The sequence below is a fragment of the Cetorhinus maximus genome, chromosome 3, assembly GCF_964194155.1.
Source record: "Cetorhinus maximus chromosome 3, sCetMax3.hap1.1, whole genome shotgun sequence".
Taxonomy (NCBI): Eukaryota; Metazoa; Chordata; class Chondrichthyes; order Lamniformes; family Cetorhinidae; genus Cetorhinus; species Cetorhinus maximus.
Genome location: NC_135881.1, coordinates 56185792 through 56209905, shown reverse-complemented (window position 1 = coordinate 56209905; position 24114 = coordinate 56185792). Strand labels below are relative to the sequence as shown.

Sequence of the window (24114 nt, the reverse complement as noted above, 5' to 3'; positions counted from 1 at the left end):
GCCCTTTTAGTATTATTTCACCCCACCCCCACTAGAGCTATCTGTATCTTGCTTGTCCTGCTCTCTACTCTTAATTAGCACATGCCTTTAGATAATATCACCACCTTCAACACCTCTTTGTCCTTTTGTCTGTGACATCTTTTGGTTATTTCCTCCTATCACTGGCTGCTTGTCCCAACAAACCCCCCCTTCCCCCCCCACTCTTAAACCAGCTTATATTTCACCCCTTTCCTATTTTTACTTAGTTCTGTTGAAGGGTCATGAGGACTCGAAACGTCAACTTTGCTCTTCTCCGCCGATGCTGCCAGACCTGCTGAGTTTTTCCAGGTATTTCTGTTTCTGTTTTTGTTTTGGATTTCCAGCATCCGTAGTTTTTTGTTTTTATCTCTATTTAAATCTATGTGTTTTACTGTTGCGTTAACAGAGGTGTGACTGAGAGTCAGATTAATTAGGGGGATTTTTTTTAGAAGTTATTATCGTACTAATTTCGAGACGTACATATGTGCTTATAATCTTTTAATTAATAAATATTTAATTTAGTTTTATAAAAACCTCTTGAGAGATTTACTACTGAATTCAAAGCCTGCATCTTGAAACATACAAATTGCAAAAATTATGACAGTTGTTTCAAGTTTCCCTTTGAGATTTGAACAACTCAGCCTTTACCATCAGCTGTGTCATAATAGTCAATAAACTCCCAAGAATGTCTCCCTGCCTATGGCTCCTTGTTCTGATGAGCAGTGTTCATGTCACTCAGATGTGAAACCTTTCTGCACATTACAAAGGCAGGTGTCTCAGTCCAGGGTCTCTTCCCTGTGCTTTGTGCAGCCGTCAGACCAAAGTGATGTTCCGGCCTCACACTCACTGGACACATTACTAATGCCTGCACCTCGATGGTTCTTGTCATTGCTGCCAGAATGTCGTGGGCAGGCGTCACAGAGTTCGTTCATTCTCTCTGTGTGCTCTCAGCACCTTTCAGATGGGGGTGGCTCCCACCTCTTCATCATCTGTGACCAGTGATTCTCTGCTCCTGAATGGCTCAGGTGCTGAAGGCAGGCAAAGGAACAGATGCTTTTAAAGTTTCCAGACATATCAGACATTCTCAGAGGCTAGGTGAATTTCGATGGCATGTCCTCACTGCATGTCGTTAGCATCCCCCTGCAATCGAATGACTATTAGGGCCTCCGCTGCGTCTCCACAACAGAAGCATTCTCAATAGGGTTTGTGCACTGCCATAAGACAGACTGGAGTCAAACATTCACAGATGCAATATGAGGATCTTATGGTGTCTCCTCACTGCATGTTATCATTACCCACCACAAATCTAGCAGCTATGAGGGCTTCCCGAGTGTGCCTGCCTCATCTGGCCAGTGCAAGGGCCTCATCCCTGTCATCATCTCCTTCGAGGACCTCCTTACTCTCATCCCTGTCGAAGTCCTCCTTATTGGAGGAGACATCCAACTCCTGCATCTTGTCCTCAGCCAGCTCCTCTCCCCATTGCAGCGCCAGGTTGTAAAGGACGCAGCAGGTGATGACAATGCGTGACATCCTCTGTGGACTATATTGCAGGACTCCACCAGAACGGTCCAGACACCGAAACCTCATTTTCAGAATCCCGATTGTTTGCTCCACCAAGTTGCAAGTTGCATGAGCCTTGTTATACCCTTGCTCTGCTGCAGTCTGAGGCTGCCAGATGAGTATCATCAGCCACGTCCTCTGGGGGTAGCCCTTGTCCTTGGGGAGCCAACCCTGCAGCCTCCGTGGATCCTGGAAGATGTCAGGGATTTGTGACCAACTGAGAATGTAGGTATTGTGCACACTCCCTGGAAACATGCACAGGCCTGCAGGATGCGCTTGTGGTGGTCGCACACCAGCTACACATTCAGTCAATGGAATCCCTTGCTGTTGACATAGTTGACCGTGTGTTGCAACAGAGATCTAAGTGCCACGTGAGTACAGTTGATAGCATCCTGCCCCTGTGGGAAACCTGAGATCTGGGCAAATCCAATCGCTCTTTCATCCAGGCTGTACTGGTCTCGGGTGAAATGCACAAAGTTGTGTGCCTCATGAAGATGGCATCCATGACCCAATGGATGCATTTGTGGGTGGAGGCTTGTGAGATCCCACAGAGGTCACTTGCGGAGCCCTGAAAGAAGCCACTGGCATAGAAATTGAGCACCGCCGTCATTTCACGGCCACTGGCAGTGGATGCCCTCCATGTCCTCGTGGCACCAAATCCTGCAATAGCTGAAAGATGTGACCGACCATTTCCCTAGACATGCGCAGTTTGCGGTGATGCTGGTTCTTGGTTGTCTGCAGGAATGAAATGCGGTGTCTATAAACCCTGGGTCTAGACAGGCATTGACTGGCGACGGCTTGCTGTGGCTCTTCAGCGGCGTGTGCGGGAGCCCCAGCCGTCCTTTCTTCCAGAGGGTGCTGCTCCTTCCTCGGCACAGCCAGGCGCCTCAGTCACTCTCTCCCCTGTTGTCATCACTCTCTGTACACCACGAGGCATACAGCTAGTTCACCAGGCTCCATGATCCTGACATACTCCTCCTGCAGGATGAAAGAGAGAGATGTGTGGGTTAGCATGGGTGTACTAAGAACATCTCTTAGTTAAGTCTGAAGGTCCCTTAACGCATCCTGGAGAATTCATGTATCCCCATTCCCTGTTTAGCACAAACCGGCTGGAACATTACTCAAAATCAGATAAAAGGGGAAATATGGTCCATGGTACAGCCGGTTAGCTCGGTTGGCTAGAGTGTGCTGCTTAACAACACTTAGATATTTCTTGGGGCCTCTCTCTTCCACTTGTTCCATTGTGATATTGTGGCATTATGGAAAGACTGACAAATGTATGGATGTGTGGAGAGCCATGGTTAGCAACCCTCAAGGATACTACATGAAGGGAATGAATATGTTCAGTGAATATTTTCTTGTTTGCTTGGCAAACATAAAACTCGGCTCTGTACAAATGAAGCCGAGCTTCCTTCACTTTGTATCCCGCCCCTTTGATATGATGACCAACATTGCAGTAGCCTTTTTAATTACTTTTTGCACCCATGCATTAGCTTTTAGTGACCTGTGTACTTGCGCAGTGAAATTCCTTAACTCATCCACAATTCCCAGGGGAGAATCTTCTCCTCGTCGGGTGGGCCTTTCGGGAGCGGGCGTGGGCGGGCGTGGATGCTCACCCGACGTCACCGCGCGTCATTTTACGTGTCGGCGTGTGGGGCCCGCCCCCGCACACCAACGAGAAAATTCTGGCCCTAGTCTCTGTTATTTTAGAATATATTTTGCATCATCATTCATGGATCTGAAGTGGATGGCATCATATGTCCTCAATTTGAACTCAGTCTGCAGCTGTTTCCCTACTCACTATCTTTGTCTCTTTTGCAACTTCCTGATCCCATCCACAAAACTTACCACACGTCCTAACTTTGTGTCAACTTCAAACTTGGATATACAACTCTCTAATCCTTCATCCAAGTCTTCTAGGTGTATGCTGAAGAGCTGAGGTATCAGTAAGCACATTCAGAGAAAACCACTTCTCAAATCTCACCAATCTGACTTTGATCTTCTTATCTCTACAGTGTCTCTTACTACCCAACCAGTTGCTAACAGCTATGACAAGGTTACCTTTAACCAATGACTCACTTAACTTAAGTCACCAGAGTAGTAGGTATGTGAACTATCGTATGACTTATTAGGTTCCTCAGCAGCCTCAGATGAGGAGAAGGAGGTGGTATGCTCATTGAACTTCAGTCTGTATGAATACACAGCAATATTTCAGGCTTTGTCAGAGGTTGTTAAGCAGCATTCATTATCTAGATCAGGGGTTCCCAGCTGGGCGTCCACAGTCCCCTGGAAACACCAGAGTGTTTCGGGGGTTCTCCAAAAGTTTAGCCCATTGCCATCTCCTTCCCACCCGTTCGCAATGTCTGCATCCTAAGTGTCACTCGCAGTATGCAGCTCAGTTTAAAAAAATAAAATAAATATTGGTGATTTAACAGGCGGATATCTGTGAAGGAAGCCTCTGTGAAAAAATGGGGGAGGATTCCCACAAGATACGGGAGATGAAGCAGACAATATACGATAATGTGGATCTGGGCGAATTGAAGCTGAATATACCTCTGGTCTAGATAGGTTTGTCTCTCTCGGTAAGAAGATTACCACAGGCTTGACAGATCAAGAAGAGGATCAGAGGGACCCTGTGTGGCAGCGGAGGACCAGAATGTTTATGAAGAAGGGTGTACGTGGCTGGACCAGGCAGAGCACATTTAGGAAATCGAAGATACATCCAAGACTTGACAGAATTTTGCTCAGCACCAGCAACAAGCTTCACATTAAAGTAAAACTAAAATAACAATAAAAATATATGTTCAATTGTATAACTAATTTTGGTAGAGAAAAATGACTCGTGTTACAGGGGGTCCGAGGAATTTTGATAACACACGAATGTTAGAAAGTAGAGTTGAGGCCACAACCGGATCAGCCATGATCTTTATGAATGGCGGGGCAGTCTCAAAGGGCCAAATGGCCTACTCCTGCTCTACGTCTTATGATTCTAAGTTCCTAGGAGTGGTTCCTCAGAAGCAAAAACATAGAGAACCCCAGGTTATTGTTTTCAGTTTTCAGTTGCGTTCCAATTTGCAAATCAGCTTTTAAGGTTTTAATGGGCAGAAATTTTTGCTTGGCAGGCGGGTGCCCGACCCGCTTGAGTGTGAAATGACGCGCGTTGACGTCGGCCCAGTGTGCAGATATCAACGTGCAGTCACACGATAGTTCGGTCGGCGGGCGGGCGCCGGAGCCAGCTGCGTGCCTGCTGACAATTAAAAGGCCTGTTAAGGCCATTAAGAAATCAATTAAATCAAATTTTTCGCTGCCTGTCCAAACTAATGGTTGGCGGGCAGGCGAAAAGGTCAAGCGAAGCGGCCTTTGCATTTTTTTGGAAACCTCATCCAAAAGCAAATAAAAATAAAATAAAAACTTTAATTTTTAATTATTTACATGTCCCTGCTCATGTGACAGAATCACATGAGGGGACATGTTTAATTACATTTTTATAATTATTTTTTTACATCTCATCTCCCTGAGGCAGCTCTGTGCCTCAAGCAGATTATGCAGCGCTCACTCGTGCACATGCACGAAGTTCACGCTCAGCTGGCTCACCCTCCCCCCCCCCCTCCCACATAGGCAACGCTCAGCGCTGCCGCTCACTTTTCATGCTGGGCGGGCTTTAATTGGCCCGCCAGCGTGAAATTGCGGTGCTGATCGCGGGCGGCGGACGGCTTCCCGATCGCCCCAGCCGAGCCTGCCCGACCAGGGCAAAACACTGCCCAATGTTTCTGATAATCTGATAGAATCCTGCGGCCTATTGAATATCTGCTCATTTATTCAATAATATTAATTCATACTTCAGCTCCTATTTTTTAAGTTTAAAATATGTGATTTTATTCTAAAAGGTGATTCCTTTTGTTTCATGAATAAAATTTAAATTTCGCAGAAACATGGCCTCTTGTCTCATTTAGCGATTTTTTTCCCTTGCATCACAATAAGCTTATGAATTGCCTAGATTAGGTGATTCATTTCAAATGGATAAACGCCTATGATATTGAAGGTGAAACTCATATTGACAAACTAGCTCATGTTTTCACTAAAATCCAGCTAGGGATGCCAGAAATGGGGTATGTTGGTAAGATGCACACTAAACAGAATTAATGTACATAACTGTCTTAAGTGCCTTAAAAGGGTGGGTTTTTCTCTTCAAGCAGTGCTGGAACAGACCTGTTACACCAGATCCTCACCTATTAGTGCAGCTGGCAGTTTTTTTGCCACAGATTCTATGTGCCTGTCCAAATATGTTTGAGTATGTTTAAACAAATTGTTAATGATGCTGTGACACAATACAGGAGTGCACATAAAATTTTTAAATAAAGTTGACACTGGAAACTTTTGTGTGGCCCCTCAATACCGATTCTACACCTCCAGCAGCATTGTCACTGGAGAGAAAAATCTAGGTTTTTAATCTTCAGTTTTTAAAACAACATTTCTCATTCCTATTTCCCACAGATTTGGAACGAATTTCACTTTGGTGCGATTTTATTTCAATTTTTGTGAAAACCACAATAGAACTGGAAAATCAGAAGGATCAGAAAAGTATCACAATGTCTTTTCTATAAATCAATCATAGGGAGAAAGTTCAAAAAAAGTCTTAAAAATTTTGCTGCGCAAATGATGTGTATCTCATCCCCTGTGACAGGGTAAAGGAAGAGAAATGTAAATATGAAAGAAAGCTGATGAAAGCAAATTTTCTTGACGGGATTCCTGTTATTGACTGCCTGTCACATGACAGGATATTCTACTTGGGCATCTGTACTTATCAGCTCAGTCTCTGCTAGGAGTACTTTTAATTAGGAGTTTCCTTTATCACCAACTACCTTCTTTTTCGGGAAAGGAAGATCATTCAAAATCTTACCACCTTCATAAAAAATAATGAAATGTCTATGATGTGTGGGTTTCCGTTTGTTGCTTTACTTTGTGTTATCCAAACCGTCACGTGTGGAGGTAAGTTATTTATCTTCTATTTCTTTTGGCACTTTTTACTATAGCTCTTTGAAACGTTTGGAAATTTTAGAACCTGAGGATTCCTCTTACAACTTTCTTCTCCAACTGCTTTTGCATATTGGGGGCGGCAGCTACTTTAGCTCAAAGCTTGCTTTACATAACTTAATATCAACACTCTTACTAATTGGATTGCTGTTTCAGAGACCCCATTCAAGCGAATGCGCTGTAGGACCTCCTTTTGAGGTGTAAACTTCTATGATTCTATAATTACTCATTATGCAACAATTTTTGCTAGTCTTAGTTTAAAGATTCTCTTCTAGTCAGTTTTGCCAAATGTAAGAATCCATGCAAACGTTTTAGACTCAGTACTTTTCAGGAGATGGTTCAATTTACTGTTATCTTATGGAGCCAAAGAATGTTTATCAGTGGAAGCCACCTTTGTTCGGACACTTACTCTTGAAAGTAAATAACATTCGGAACATATTCTTTATACTGGCTAGAGTAATGTTGATTTAAGCACAGGCTGCAAAATGATACATCTCACAGGCAGGCTTCCATTTAATGAAGAGGAGGCTTACATTTAATAGAATGATACTTTAGTCATTATACATTATACTAAAAGAAGCAAATATCTGACTTGACTGTGCCTGCATCTGCAAAGACACATAAAAGAATGAACGTTACAGACATGAAGTGTTTATCAATCAATCTCTGGATACCAGATGAAAACAAAAACGACACCAACCCAATTATTAAAATTGACAGATGGGATTTTAAAGAAATTAAAAAATATATACATATAGTATATTGTAGAAGATGATAATGTTTCCTGACATTATTATATTTGCTTTTATGTTAAATATTACCTAGAATCAGAAAAGAGTTTTGAGTGGGTAAAAAAATGGTTGAAGTGTATGAAAAATCTATCTAAAGCCTGGGCAGCCATGGGCAGTTCAAATGATGACTAGCTATCAGCATTTCGTCAAACATCGTACAGTTGGATTACTTTCACATCTTGTCTAATTTCCCTGCGAAGTTGCCTTGAGAGTAATGAAGATGCTGAAATTTCTGGTTGTATAAAAGATTGAAGTGCTGCAGTTAAATTGTTTTAATAACTCTTGTATGATTAGTCTTAATTTGGGTTAGCTGATGGCATGTCACAGGAAAAGAAATGAGCTGAAGAGTTAAAACATGGTCATTTTTCATAGAATGTTTATGGCACAGAAATGGGTCACTTGGCTGTGCTGGCTGACCCAACCTAATCCCACCTTCCAGCATTTGGTCCATAGCCCTGCTGGTTATGATACTTCAGGTGCATATCCAGGCATGTTTTAAATGAGTTGAGGGTTTCTGCCTTTACTACCCTTTCAGGCAGTGAGTTCCAAACCCCGACAACCCTTTGGATGAAAACATTTTTTCCTTATCTCCCCTGTAATCCTTCTACCAATCACCTTAAATCAATGTCCCCCAGTCAGTGACCTCTCTGCTAAAGTAAACAGGCCCTTCCCACCCACTCGATAGGCCCCTCACAATTTTATGCATCTTAATCAAATCTCCCCTCCGTTTTCTCTGTTCCAAGGAGAACAACCCCAGTCTATCCAATCTTTCCTGATAGCTGCAATTTTCCAGTCCTGGCAACATGCTCGTAAATCTTCTCTGTACCATCCCTAGTGCAATTACATCCTTTCTGTAATGAGATGACCAGAACCGCACACAGTACTCAAGTTGTGGCCTAACTAATGATTTATACTGCTCCAGCATAACCTCCCTGCTCTTATATTCTATACCTTGGCTAATAAATGAATGGATTCCATATGCCTTCTTAACCACTTAGTTGACTTGTCCTGTTACCTTGAGAGATCTGTGAACATTTACTCCACTTCCTCTACATCTCCTACTATCCTCCTACTTATTGTGTATTCCTTTGCCTTGTTTGACTTCCCCAAATGCATCACTTCACACTTCCTCGGGTTGAATTCCATTTGGCTCTTTTCTGCCCACCTGACCAGTCCATTGATATCTTCCTGCAGCCTACAGCTCTCCACCTCCCTATCAACCACGCAGCCAATTCCTGTGTTGTCTGCAAACTTCTTGATCATTCCCCCTACATTTTGTCCAAATCATTAATATCTACCACAAAAAGCAGGGGACCTGGTACAGATTCCTGTGGAACCCCACTGGAAACAGTCTTCCAGTCACAAAAACACCCATCACCAATTACCCTTTGTTTCCTGCCACTGGACCAATTTTACATCCAGTTTGCTACATTCCCCTGGATCCGTTGGGCTTTTATTTTTTTTTTTACTAGTCTGCCATGTGGGATCTTGTCAAAAGCTTTCCTAAAATCCATGCAGACTACATCAACTATACTACCCTCATCAATCTTTCTTACTTCCTCAAAAAAATCAATTAAATTTATCAGACATGACCTTCCCTGAACAAATCCATGCTGACTATCCTTGATTAACCTGTGCCTTTACTAAGTGACAGTTTATCCTGTCCCTCAGAATTGATTCCAATAATTTTCCCACCAAAGAGGTCAGACTGACTGGCCTGCAATTATTCGGTTTATCTCTTGCTCCCTTTCTAGTCAAAGGTACAACGTGAGCAGATCTCCAATCCTCTGGCACCATGCATGCATCCAGCAAAGATTGGAAAATGAGGATCAGACCCGCTGTTATTTCCTCCCTGACTTCTTTTGACAACCTGGGGTACATTTCATCCGGCCCTGGTGATTTATCCACTTTCAAGGATGCTAATCTCCTTAATACTTCCTCTCTCCCTATGTTTATCACATCCAATATTTCACAATCCTTCTAAACTCCAAAGTCTGCATTGACCCCTCTTTTGTGAAGTCAGGTGCAAAATATTCATTAAGAAGTGTCCCCACATTCCCTGCCTCCACACATAGGTTACCTTTTTGATCTTTTATGGGCCCTACTCTTTCCTTAGTTATCCTCTTACTCTTAGGGGAGAATTTTCCGCTCGTCAGGTGGGCACATGCCCAACCCGACCTAGTGTAAAATGACACGCGATGACATTGGGCGAGCATCCTGATGTCATCGTGCACTCGCGCAATATTTCGATCGGTGGGCGAAAAGGCCAAGCGGCCTTTGCATTTTTTAGGAAACCTCATCCACGGGCGGGATGAGGTTTCCAACAGCAAATAAAAATAAAATTTAAATTTAAAAATTTAATTAATAACATGTCCCTGCTCATGTGATAGAATCACATGAGGGGACATGCTTTATAACATTTTAGAAATCTTTATTTTTAATGTTTTAAACTGTTCATCTCTCTGAGGCAGCTCTGTGCCTCAGGGAGATTTTCAAAGTTCACACTTGCCCTTGTCCCCACCCGCCTCCGCTACCTCCCCACCCCACCCCACAGACAGTGCTGAGCACTGCTGCTCGTGTTTCACGCTGGGTGGGCCTTAATTGGCCCGCCAGTGTGAAACCGCGAGCCAGCCCCGATCGCGGGTGGCGAGTGGCTTCCCAAACCCCCCCAACGTGTCCCCGCTGAACCCGCCCAACGAGGGAAAAATCCTCCCCTTAATGTATTGAGAGAACAATTTTGGGTTCTCCTTGCTTTTGCTTGCCAATATTCTTTCATGCCCTCTCTTTGCTTTCCCAATTTCTTGTTTGATTTCACACCTCCACTTTCTATACTCCTTTCAGCTTTCTGCAGTATTGAGGTCTCAGTGTCTGAAATAAGCTTTGCTTGTCTGCTTTATCTTATCCTGTAAGCTCCTTAGAGCTCCAGGGGGCTCTAGATTTGGCTTCCCCACCCATTTTCATTGTGGGAACATGCTTAATCTGAACTCCTTGAATCTCCCCTTTGAATGACTCTTACTGCTCTGACGCTCATTTACCTTCAAGTAGCTGCTTCCAGTTCACTTTTGTTAAATCACTCCTCAGCTTAGTAAAATTGGCCTTGTCCCAATTTAGAACTTTAACTCCCGTTCTATCTTTGTCCTTTTTCCATTGTTATGTTAACACTAACTGAATTATGATCACTACCACCAAAATGCTCCCCCACTGTCACTCCTTCCATCTGCCCAGCTTCATTTCCTAAAACTAAATCCAGAACCGCACTCTCTCTTGTTGGACTTGCTACAAACTGGCCAAAAAATGTCCTCCTGAATGCACCTTAAGAATTCTGTTCCCTCCATTCCTTTCACACTAATTGGGTAATTAAAATCCCCTATCATTACTGCCCTACAGTTTTTGCTCATCTTGCTGTGTTTGAATCATAAGTAACCAATGAATTATTAGGAGTTCAGCTGAAATAGTGAGAGATAAAAGGAAACATAACAATCCTTCCTGCTTGTGTTTCAGATCCTAACATCTTTTTAATATACAATGAAAACCATGCAAAGTGTGTGGAGGCAAGAAGTGAAAAATCTGTGGTAACAAATACTTGTAACGCTGCTGCGGAATTACAGCAATTCAGATGGGTTACTGGTCAGAGACTCATGAGCGTCAAGTTCAAACTGTGCCTCGGAGTTCCCAGCAAGGTAAACTGGGTTCCAGTAACTCTCTATCCGTGCAATGAAACAAGTGATCTACAGTCATGGAGATGCAAGAATGACACACTCTTGAGTATCGAGGGGGCCGATGTCTACTTCAACTATGGAAACAAAAATGAGAAAAATATTATGCTGTACAAAGGATCAGGATTCTGGAGCAGGTGGAAAGTTTATGGCACCAAAAATGATCTTTGTTCGATAAAGAATGAAGGTATGGAAAATAATCAAACATCAAGGATTAAAGAAGTTATTTATTGCATTAATGCATGTACTTCCTAAATGTGTAAATGCATATGTGACTGTTTGTTAACTATTTTCAGTACCTATTATAGTATTTATTATCTGGAATGTTAATTAATATGTTTGATTTCATCTTGAAGTTTACACAAAATTCGACTGGAATTTTATGCCCTCCCCACCAGGAGCAGGCTGGCAGGTGTTGACATAAAATTGGGTGGGATGGTAGAGGCACCATTCCTTTGGCATAACCGCCTCCACTGGTATTTTAGTAGTGATAGTGCGGGTGTTGGATGATCTGCCTACCCTCAATCCAAAGAAGGCCCTTAAGTGGCCAATTAATGGTCATTTAAAACTATGTACCAAAACTTCAAGCTGCAGCCTAACTCTCCATGAAGAAAGAGCAGGCTGATCTTTACTTTAACAAAATGAACCTACTGAAAGGGTCCTCAGTGGTGACAGCGTCTATATGATAGAATGTTGAGTAATGTGAGTGCAGATGTTAACGGTTCATTTAGAACAGCAGCCGACACAATTATCCCGGCCTGATCTGAGGCGATGGGGCTTTCATCTGCTAACTGGAGAGCCAGTAAGAATCCCATGCTGCCTCCTTTAGGAATTAATGCCTCTCAGGCTCTTAACTGGGCAGCGTTGGGCCTTCCCTGGGATCAAGAACCTTGCCCTCCAAGAGCTGCCGGTCAATCAGAGGCTGACAGCTGTGCATTGCTCAGCAGCGCCACCAGTAGAGCGGTGGTACCTTCAGTTAATGCACCCACCCACGAGGCCCAGGATCAGTGAAGGACCCCAAGCCCCAGGTGAGTGATGGCGAGGTGGAGGGGGGTCGCGGGTTGGGGATTGCAGGGGAAGGAGGAGGGGGTTTGACAGCAAGGGCGGTGGGTGCCTTTGAATGCGGGACCATCCCCTGGAAGCTCTTAAGCATCGCTGGGCGGAATCATCCGTGCCTGCTGGCGTCGGGTGTGTTTAGTGGCATGAGCAGACAACATGGTGAGAAGGTCAAAAATCAGTTCAGTGACGTCGTGAAACCAGTTTCCGATCGTCCGCTCAACCTGCCAATGGCAGGCCGCGTTTTCCGCCATCGGGGATTGGGAACCTCATTTTAATACATCAGCATTTCATAAGAAGGCTGACCTGCTGAACTCATCCAACCCACTGGATCGTTGGCCCAGTTGGCAGGAAAACATGCCGGTGTAGAGCACGTCTTGACAAGTTGGCGTGCAGAAGTCAGGGCTTACCGTCAGGGATTAGCTCACATTGCGGACATCCGAGGAGCAGAAGATGTTGGAGCCTGACAGCAATGGGATCCTGGTGGAATCTCCATGGCATGCTGGATGGATTCTCTTGGACATGGCTGTACTGAGAAGCAGCTCACAGAAGTTGGAAAATCACTGTTGATGCTCACAATGGATGATGGTCAAGGGGGTGGGAAAGGAAAGTCTAGGATCGACTGGGAGAGGAAGAGGTGTCGGCGGGGGGTGAGGTTGGGAGGCGGTAAATGAATGTGTCGAAGCTGACGTTGGGAGAGGAGGAATGAAGGTGTCGGGGGAGAGGTTGTGAGGGGGGAGGGAGTATGGGGGGAGGAGGGGGTAACGGGGAGAAGTTGGAAACTGGGGAGGTAGGTGTAAGAAGGGTGGAAGGTGTAAGGGAAAGAGTTTGGAGGGGGAAAGGAGCGGAGAGGGGAGGGAGTCTGGTGAGGGGGAGGAAGGAGTGCAGAGAGGGGTGGGAGTAAGGGTGGAGGAATAAGTATGTCTGAGGGAGTCAGGAAGGGGGAAGGAGTTGGGAGTATTGGCAATGTTGGAGAGGTTGGGGAGGGGGTTGGGGAGGTTGGGGGTGGGCAGGGAGAGAAAGATACTGCGGGGCCCGAAGAATAGGTGAGGTGGTATGGAGGGGGCGGGGGATGGGCAGTGGTGGAGCGCAGGTGGGGAGCAGGGGGTGTACAGGCGTGAACAGGCATGGGAGGGTTGTGCAGGTGTGAACAGGCATGGGGGGGTGTGCAGGTGTGAATGGGCATGGGGGGGTGTGCAGGTGTGAACAGGCATGGGGGGTGTGCAGGTGTGAATGGGCATGGGGGGGTGTGTAGGTGTGAAAGGGCATGGGGGGTGTGCAGGTGTGAATGGGCATGGGGGGGTGTGCAGGTGTGAACGGGCATGGGGGGTGTGCAGGTGTGAATGGGCATGGGGGGTGTGCAGGTGTGAACAGGCATGGGGGTTGTGCAGGTGTGAATGGGCATGGGGGGGATGTGCAGGTGTAAAAGGGCATGGGGGGATGTGCAGGTGTGAATGGGAATGTGGGGCTTGCAGGTGTGAATGGGCATGGGGGGATGTGCAGGTGTGAATGGGCATCGGGGGTGTGCAGGTGTGAATGGGCATGGGGGGGATGTGCAGGTGTGAATGGGAATTGGGGGTGTGCAGGTGTGAATGGGCATGGGGGTGTGCAGGTGTGAATGGGCATGGGGGGTGTGCAGGTGTGAATGGGCATGGGGGGTTGTGCAGGTGTGAATGGGCATGGGGGGGATGTGCAGGTGTGAATGGGCATGGTAGGAAGAGGGGAAAAGGGTTCAGAGGGAGGGGTCTGTGGTGTCAACTGCTAAGTCCTGGGGGGATATTGAGGAAATTGGTGATAGGAAGGGATGGTGAGGTTTAGAGGGGGCATTGGGAGCCAGTAGGGTCGGAGGGTGAGGGCTCAGCGATGACGGGTGAAGGGGCAATTAGGGTTTTTGGAGGGAACGTGGAAGGTGAAGCGGATTCTGGAGGTCGACAGAATGGGGCGGGGGGTGGAGTGGTGGGTGTGGTGCAGATCTACTGTCCTCAGGTGGGCTCTTCTGGAAGATAGGGGTTCTGGGAATTTGTCTGCATGGGACAGCAGGTGATGGGGGTGGGATGAAGGGTAACTGAGGGAAGGTCAAATGTTACACTTGGGGGTCAATGATTATGGAGGGGAGGGTGTGGGTCATGGGAGAAGGGGTGAAGGCACCTGGAAGGTAATGACAACCATGGCCACTCACAATGATGAAGAGCTGCTTGGTTGAGATCTCCAGATGTGAAGGGCAAAGGCTCAGTGTACGCGGAAGATTTCTTGCACATGGGTCACAAGGACTCTGGCAAATACCTTTGCCTCCCTGCACATAGTGCACCTGTGCAACCACATATGAAATCAAAACTTCTTAATCTTGCGTCCCTACCAATTCTTCTAGGTGCTCCCCCGACATCCATAGCAGGGGTGGAGGCAGCCTGCTGAACCAGTTTGCCCTGTTGTCTTGGATGACCTTGTTGGCCGTTCTCTGGAGAGCCGAGGCCTGGAAGGTTCCGGCTTACTTTGGCTGTCCTGCTGTGGAGCAGCTGCTCCCTCTGTGGTCACAGAGCATGAAGGTGGAGGGGTCACAGGCGGGGGGGTGGGGTGGTTCAGAAATGGGTCCCTTAGAGAGTCCTGAATAGAGGTCCCAGGGGTTTCCAATAGTCGCTCCTCCTCCCTGTGGGTGCCCGAGGACCCCCGCCTGACTCCTTGAAGGGAAGGGGCACCTGGAGGGAGGTTGAGGTGCCCCATCCCACTCTTCTGTAGCCACTGCAAAAACTCACCCATGGTTAGAGTGCAGGTCTGCACACATCAACTGGGCATTCTGCAGGACCAGGTTCTCTATGGCATCCACCGCCCATGGAAACCTCAACGCTCGCACATATCAGCATCACTTCATCAGAGAGCAGGCGGACAGACTCCTCCGTCTCATGAGCCACTGTTTTGAGGGCCTCCAACACCTCTGCCTGATGCTTCCCTGCCTCTTGCAGCTTCCCCAGCATCTTGTGGACGGCCCATCCCAGAGACTCTTCATCCGACTTGGATGTTGCAGATGCCTCTCCCCCAGCAGTCATCCGAGCGCCAGTGAGCTTGGCTGACCCTGCCCCCTCCTGCTGTGGATATCTTCCATACAGTGACGTCTAGAATGTGAGACCTGGCCTGAACTATATGTCGAGGTGTGTGTCTGCGCTGGTGGAGGATGCAGGTGACTGCAGTGATGCCTCTACAGGTGAACGTTCTTCCTCCTCCCCAATGTCCTCGGTCCTCTGTGGGCTGGAGGAACTGCTGGACAGGGCCTCCTCTTGTTCCCTTGCCCTCTCCCTGTAAGTGAGAGAGGAGAGAGTGAGTGCCTGCATGAGCTGCCTCCAACATGGAGGAACACATGGCTCTTAATGACAACATTATTCATGGATCTTTACTGGATGAGGCTGCCCGCTGACTGATCCATCTCCGCAGGCTCGGTCTGGTTCCTCCTCAGCCAGCTGGGCTGCCCGCTCCTTGAAGTCCGTGAGATGCTTGAGGTCAGGCCGGCCCCCTACTATCTTCTCTCTCTCTCTCCCTCCTGTTGTGCCTCAACATTTCCTGCGTAAAGAGAGAAGGTGGGGTTGAGAGCAACTGGGTTTCATGTATCTTTCTCATGCTTCCAGTCTTACAAATAACCCACTGGATTGTATGCCATCTAATTGATGCATTGCGGGCTGCTCACAAGGATTCTGGGGCAGCACCATCCAGAGCGTTGAGACCATACAGATTGAAGGATAAGGCTCACAAAGGCATGTCATTAGCTGTGCTTGCTGGTGTCCTTAATGCCTAACCCCCTTCCCCCAACATCCACTCCGCCCCCGCCACCACACCCCCAACAGACAGCATCTGAGCTCTTTGGCTTCTGCACCTGGAGACTCGATGGACAGCAGTGGGGCTATGAGGCATCACATTATCACGTTGATTAGCTCTTTTATGCATGGGCTGCATGGATGGTGCCCTTGCCACTGAGGCCCATGTCCCCTGTACCATTTAGTGAGGCGAATGTGAGCTGTTCACTTGCCCTGGCGGAGTGAATGAGGTCTTTCATCCATTGCCAGCATTGCAGTATAGTACTCTGGAGGAGACCCTCGGCACTGACCTCCCTGGAGACTTCCTCCCATGCAGGGTTGGTCTGACGGCTCAGCCTCCTCCTTCCATCCTTTGGGTAGAGGACACCCCTCCTGGCCTCCACTGCAATGAGCAGGAACGTGTAACTGAATTTGGGGCTGGAGCTCCCGGTGATTGGCAGGCCATCTCCTCCTTCAACGGTAGGTAAGTTGATGTCCGAGTGCCTTTTAAATATGGTGCCTGGATATGATGGCGGGGAGTACGCCATCCAGCCCACCCTGCCACCCGAAATGTCGGGAAGCCCCCAAATGCATAATTAATTAAGCCTGTATTGCGTTATATGGTGGGAATTCCCACTGGCCTCCACAGTGAGAAACACGGGACTTAGTCCCAGAATCGAAAATTCTGTCTACAGGGTCTATCTAGAAGCATTACCTTATACACCCCTCTTTAATGCAAAATTAAACATAAACTAACATGACATATTTGTCACATAACCATAGCTGAATTTCGAGTACAGATCTAAGGTTCTACTGTTTCAGGAGAGATAGGGATGGACAGAAAGGAGGTTGAGAGATGGGGGTGAAAATATTAACAAAGGATTGTGCCTCTAAATGATTGTCAGGTATCAATTAGAAAGGTATTAAGTTCCCCTTCTTAAAGGGGAATCATTTATAACCTGTAAGTAAAACAAAAATTTGAAGGTGACTTACAAATTAAATTAAAATTTGATTCGGTTTGGCAGGGGGTATGTGGGGGTAGGGGTGATGAAGTACCCAAGTCCCTCTACATCAAAAGATTTTGTCACAGTGCTAGAATTTGTAAGGATTTGTACCTAGGGAATTGTATTAAGACAAAATCCATATTGGCTAAAGTTAAGAAATAGGAAAGGAGATGGTGCAATTCTCAGTGTGCATTTTAGGCTACTAAACCATGGAGATGAGAGGGGACAATTGTAGTTTTACCTTGAGTTATGGGTTCTCCCTCCCCATCTTGGATGAAATGCTTGGTCTGTTGTTCTTACATACCTACAGAGAGAGGCAATTATATTGAGTGCTTTTGTAATTTTAATAATCACATGGTAGATCAAGCAGTGGTAAAAATGTGCAATACTTTTTGAAATGGATCCTGGACTGCTTCCTGGATTTGGTATGTTAGGAAATGAGGCGTGACAAACAACTGATGTGTAGGCAGCAAAACAATTGGGAAATAGTGGCTATAACACAGTTAGATTCAACTTAAAATAGGAAATGACAATGAGTTGGGTGCTGGTATGGAAAACAGCAAACTTCAGTGGGCTTAGAACTAATTGACCCAAATAAATGTGGCAGGAAAATTAGCAAACATCTGTTCATCGGCAGTGAATAAGTCATTAATGACTTAGATGATGGGATAGAAAGCCACATATCCAAATTTGCTCAATGCACAAAGAGAGTCAGCAATATAAACAGTGTAGTAGAAGCATGAAATTGCAAAGAGATATTGATCGTTTAGTGAATGGGCAAAACCATGGCAAATGGATTTCAATGTAAGCAAATGTGAAGTCAACCGCTTTAAAACTATAAAGAACAGAACAGTGCTTTTTAAATGGTGAAAAAGCTAGAAATAGTGGAGGTCCAAAGAGACTTGGGAGTCCTGGTAGGTAGATCATTAAAATGTCATGAACAGGTAGAGAAAATAATCAAAAAGGCTAATGGAATGCTGGCCTATATACCTGGAGAAATTTAACATAATGAAGTATAAGTCGTGCTTCAACTATACAAAGCCATGGTTAGACAACACTTGGAGAACTATGAGCAGCTCTGGGCACCACACATTGGGAAAGATGTATTGTCCTTGGACAAAATGCACCAAAGATTTACTAGACTGATACTTGGACTCCAAGTGCCTCTCTACGAGGAGAGATGAAATAAGCCAGCTTGTATTCCCTGAAAGTTAGAAGGATAAGGGGTGATTTGACCAGTTTAAGATAATTAAGGGGAACAGATAGTTTTCTCTATCTACCCTATTTTAGCTAGTTGGCATGTACAGGACTAGGAGCAGAATCAACAAATTAGAGCCAGACCCTTCAAATTAAGAAATACTTCTTCATGTAAAGGGTTGTGGAACTTCGAACTCCTCCACAAACATCAACTCATGCGAGATGAATTGCTAATCTTAAAAGTTTTACAATTGGTTTTTGTTATCCAAAGATATTAAGGTACATGGCTCAAAGGCAGGTATATGGAATTAAACTGCAGATCAATCATGATCTCATTGAAAAGCAGGACAGACTTGAAGTGCTAAATGGCCTACTCATAAGAACATACGAACAAAGAGCAGGAGTAGGCCATTCAGCCGCTCGAGCTTGCTCTGCCATTTAATAAGATCATGGCTGATCTGATAGCAACCTGAAATCTGCATCCCACCATTAGTTAAAGGGCTGGTTAAGGCCCTTAACTCAGCAATCGACGCCGATTTTGAGGAGCCCGTGCGATCTTCGCCTCGGGCACGGGCCCAACGGGCAGGCGGCCAACTGATTTTTTAACAAACCTCATCCACGGGCGGGATATGTGTGAAGTATTTAATGCAGAAAGTGTTTTAAACTTGCCTGGTGATTGTTAGCAGTTCAGATCGATTTCCAATAGCTTTCTCTGTACTATGAAGCTTCAGCTCAGCAGTCTGCAGACAGTAATCTTTATCAAGCCTGCAGCTTTCCAGAGGCCTCCATTTAGCCTGGATATGGGTTCTGACATCTCCACAGGAGGCAGCTCCTCTGAGGAGGAAGGGAGGGATAGAATAAGGAGGCCAGGAGTGGACAATCAGCCTCCAGGGGAGCCACCTTTGGGAGGCCAGGCACAGGCACAGGCACAAAGGGCGCAGGGCCAAGAGGTTGTCCTAGGTGGAAGGGGCCACAGAAGACGCCACTATCCTGCTGCCAGGGTATACAGGCGGCGAAGTAGCTACCTCAATATGACTGAGGTGCAGTGCCAAAGGAGGCTCCATCTGTCAAGGGAGACAGTCAACTATATCTGTCAGGTGATTGACCCTAACTGTATGGGTGGACACCCCATGCCAGCGGCTCTGAAGCTCACAGCTGCCCTCCACTTCTATGTTTCTGGCTCCTTCCAGGGCTTGGTGGGTGATCTTCCTGGTGTCTTCCAATCAGCTGTACACATGTGTGTCAAGCAGGTTACAGACGCTATATTCAAACGGGCATTGACCTTCATCCACTTCCACTGCGACCAGACAAGTCAGGCACAGCAGGCCAGAGGCTTTGCGGCCATTGCTGGCTTCTCCCGCGTCCAGGGTGCTATAGACTGTACATCTGGCCATCAAGGCGCCAGCAGGTGAGCCTGGTGCCTTCGTCAACAGGAAGGGCTTCCACTCCATGAATGTTCAGATAGTGTGTGATCACAGGATGCTGATTCTGCAAGTTTGTGCAAGGTACCCAGGCAGCTCCCAAGATGCCGACATCCTCAGATACTCCCAGGTGCCGGGTCTCTTCAGTGCTCCGGCTTGGCTGGATGGATGGCTGCTGGGTGATAAGCGCTATCCCCTCAGAAGGTGGCTCATGACGCCTCTCTGCCATCCAAGAACAGAAGCTGAGGAGCGGTACAATAGAAGCCACGGCACCACAAAGGCTGCGGTGGAGAGAACCATCGGTCTTCTCAAGATGCGCTTCTGTTGCCTGGACCGCTCAGGGGGCGCACTCCAGTACCCCCCCAGATCGTGTCTCTGTGATAGTGGTAGCATGCTGCACTCTGCACAATCTTGCGCTGGAAAGGGGGGGTTGCAGTTGACGATGAAGACCTTGACGCAGTAGATGAGGCTGCACGTGATGAATCCAGCAGTGGCTCAGAGGATGAGGAAGCACAGGGCAATGATGAGGGGCAGCTCGCCAACCCGCTACTACACCAAGGAGGCAGGGACACCCGGGACACTTTAATCCAACGAACCTTCAGCTAGCTCCACACACATGGATCAGCAGGACCAGCATTGCCTGGCGCTTCCACACGTGGCACTCAGGTGCTACATCTTCCACCACATCAGCTGCAACTAAAGGCTTAGTACAGAAACATCAATATCCACTCAAACACTCATGAGATGTCTGTGAAACATACAAATGCAGCACAAAGGAAACACCCTCAGCCATGGTCAGAAAAGTGGACTTTATTCCCACCAAAATAAAGCACAAACGTCACTCTGATGTACATAATGATATATTCCCTAATCTAGGGCCAACACAAAATCACCAGTGACAAACCCGGGGAGTGCCTAACGTGCCTTATGCTTACGTTTGCGGGTGCTACGTCTAGGTGCCGCCCCATCGCTCGGAGTGGCTGTTGAGACAGCCTGCTGACTCTGCTGTCCTGTTGGCCTCGATGACCTTGGCGGCCGTCCTCTGGCCCGTGGAGCCTGTGATGGCCCCGCCTGGGAGGGGGTGGCCAGCTACAGAACTCAACGGATGCAACGTTGACTGGCAGAGGGGCGGAGAAGCTGCTGCCCTCATCCGGAGTGCCCTGAGAGGAGCTCGCAGCGATGACATGAGGTCACATTGGACCTCCCTGCTCAGCGCAGATGGATGGGCACCGAGCGGGGACACTTGGTGCCCAGAACATCTCCCACATTGTGAATGACCACCTGTGGCCATTAGCGCTGTGAGGGCTTGCAGGTCAGAGCATAACCCAGTCAGAAGAGTCTCAATCTGACTGAAGCCCCTCTCCATGAGAGTCGCCAATCTCTCAATGGAGGAAGCCTGAAGCTCTGTCCTGAGATTCATGCCTTCACTGACACTCTTCCTAGATTCCTCCACCACAGAGACCAACTGAAGCACACCCTCATGCAACCCTGCCAGATGCTCCCGCACACCCTGCCGCTTGTCCTGCAGCTGCTGCATGACTGACATCTCCAGAGGCACATCATCACTGCCGGACTCAGCATGTGCCTGGTCCCCTGCAGTCCTCCGGCTGCTGGCGCCATCGGCACTCTCTGTCCGTGCCATCTCCTCCAGCGATTGTGAAGTGCCCTCTCTACTGTGCCCCGGGACACTAGCTGACGTTACATTCCCCACCGAAGTGTTTGTCGCTGCGCTGGTGCCTGGCTCGCTGAAAGAATGTGACGCAAGTTGCAAGTGTTGGCCCTCAGGTGTGGAGGGGGAGGCTCTGGATGTGTTGGGGGCGGCCATGCGGTGGTGATGCAGAAATTAACAAGGACAGTGCATTAGTTAGCGTTCAGTCAGTAACACCTTTCATCCCTTTTCCCCCCCAGCCTCATAAGTCGCTCACCCTTCAAGTACCTAAGGCGACGAACATTGGCGGAGTGGTAAATAGTCAAGAGGAGGCCCAAACATTACACGTGCATACAGACAGGCTGGTCAGGTGGCCTAAGGAATGCCACATGGAATGTTATGTGGATAAGTGTTCGGTTAAGCACTTGGGCAAGAGAAGCAAGGTATGGGAATACATGAGTAACGGTAGGAATGTGGGAAGTCACGTCGATTACAGGGACCTTGCTGGGCAGACCCGTTAAGGTAGCACAACAGGAACATAAAGCATTTAACAAGGTTAAAGCCATACTTGCCTTTATTAGCTGAGGAATAGAATGTAGGAAAAGGGAGGTCATGTTGCAAGTGCAGAAAACGCTGTCGAGGCCACATCTATACTTCTGCATTCAGTTGTGACCTGCGCTTCATGGGAGGGATGGCATTGGATTTGGGAGAGTGCAGAGGTTCCTGACCTGGATGCATGCTGGCCTGGAGAGTTGGAATTATGAGGAAACATTACATACATTTGCGATATTTGCAGTGGAGCACGGGAGATTGACAGGTCACATTATTGACCTTCATACCGTTATGAGGGGCATAGAACGGGTGGACAGAAAGCAACATTTCCCCTTGGCGCAGGGATGACTAACGTGGTGGCATTTATTTAAGCTGAGTGCCATGAGGTTAACAGGTGAGGTGCTGAGGACCTTTTGGACAGAGTAATGTGGGACGCACTGGCTGAAAGGGTGGTGGAGGTACAAACCCTCCTAAGATGCAATAAGTCTTTGGATGTGCAGCAGCGATGCCATGGCATGTTAGGCCATGGGATAGTGGTCACAAATGGGATAAGGCGACTTTGGAAGGTGCTAGAGATGTGCATCCTCAAGGGGCCGAGGGACCTTTGTGTATGACCCACACGTCTGACTGTATCAGTCTGTGAATGAGCAGTGTTGCTGCATTAACGATTGCAGCAACCATCAGTGCTTTGGATGGTGGGGAGACAGAGTGGATGGGACTGTGGCCCTCAAATACCTGGCCGCTGCACCCCAGCCTAGCCGACACCTGCCAACCTGGCTGCCTGCCTCCTCCCCAGCCCCATGGCCTGCTCCTCATACGTGGTGAGGTGCTGCAGCATGGCCTGGCCACCACCAGTCCACTGCCGCTCCCGCATATTGCTCTCAGTTTTTGCCTGCAGAACAGAGAAGAGGATTTATTGGGGCTGATCGCTAATGTACTCTGCACGCGCACGCCTCACACCAACCACAGTGGCCCATCTGAGGCCTCCAGCAGCTCCTGTCCACACTACTGGTGATCAGTCCCCAGAAGATAGTACGGCTGGTCCCAACCCCCTCCCCCAGTGGCCACCTTGGATACATCGGCGTCCATCACTTTCAATAACACATGGGCCTTAGCGCCCATGGCAAGGAGGCGCAACTAAGTGCGGCGCCGAGGCCATCAGATGGCTCTTGGCCATGACACCTTCAGCCTCCCCTTCCACCATCTCATCACCATCAATACGACATGTGTTGGAGTTCTGAGTATGTGTCTAGCTGCCTCCCCAGCAGGTTGCCCCCAGACTACTCAAATGTGACAAACACCAACATATGCTCCAGGGAGAACCCATCTTCTCCTCAACTACTAAGGCTGATGTAAGCATGGTCATTATCTGATTGCCCACCCAGCATGCGCCAAATGCCCAATGCAGTAATGACACTAACACATGGGGGGAGGGGGGTCCTCAAAGGCTAAGGCTACCTGCTGGGTCAAATGGCCAAGGCTGACATGGTACTCACCCTTCCAGAGCGCAACAAATCATTGAAGCGCTTGCGGCACTGCATTCTGGTGCACCGCACAGCATCATGGGAGCTTACAGCCTCCGCCACTTCCTGCCATGCCTGCCTGGTGATGTGAGGGGCCCTCCTCCTCCCATCCTCTGGAAACAAGACATCCCGATGGTTGGACACCTCTTCGATGAGGACAGTAAGGCAGCCATCTGAGAACCGAGGGGCACAGTGGCCCCCCGCTGGCCTACCCTGCAGCCTGCCCCCCCCCTCCTCCCCTGACCTCACATTTTGTGCTGCCCGATGACTGACCATGGTGAACAGCCTAAAGGAGCCTGCCTGGCCGCTCTTTATACAGACTGCCAGTTCCCCATTGGAATTGGCATTCTGAACACGCCCGCCGCCGATTTAATTTTCCCGATGAACATGGGAGTCGGAACCCTGCTGGTTGGGCTTTAATTGGACTGCCCGTGTAAAATGGCGGCACGGCCCGTTTCGGCGGCAGCAATCGGCTGCCCGCCGGCCGCTGAGTCGGTTGGTCCCGCCCGCCCAACAAATGCAAAATTCAGCCCATGGTTACAAGGAGGTCAAAGCTGGGGACTAAATATTCAGGGGTATGTGACTTTTCAAAAGGACAGGACAGGCAGGAAAGAAAGGGTGATGGGTAGCTTTGTTAGTACGAGATGAAATAAGTACAATAGCAAGAAAGGATCTTGGATCGGAAGATGTAGAATTCATTTGGGTAAGAGGTAACAAGAGGAAGAAGATACTGGTGGGAGTAGTCTATAGGGCCCCTAACAGTAGCTACACTGTAGGACAGGGAATAAATCAGGAGATAACAAGGGCATGTAAAA

General features: G+C 47.7%; 1 protein-coding gene across 1 annotated transcript in view; it reads left to right on the top strand.

Moving 5' to 3' along the window:
* Positions 1-6412: 6412 nt before the first annotated feature.
* The window catches only part of mrc1a (mannose receptor, C type 1a), a 206245-nt gene continuing 188543 nt past the window's right edge, over positions 6413-24114 (top strand). The window contains exons 1-2 of the mRNA XM_078538411.1: positions 6413-6567; positions 10905-11306. Coding sequence (XP_078394537.1) covers positions 6501-6567; positions 10905-11306 — 469 coding nt within the window. The 5' untranslated portion in view covers positions 6413-6500. The remainder of the gene's footprint in view (positions 6568-10904; positions 11307-24114) is intronic.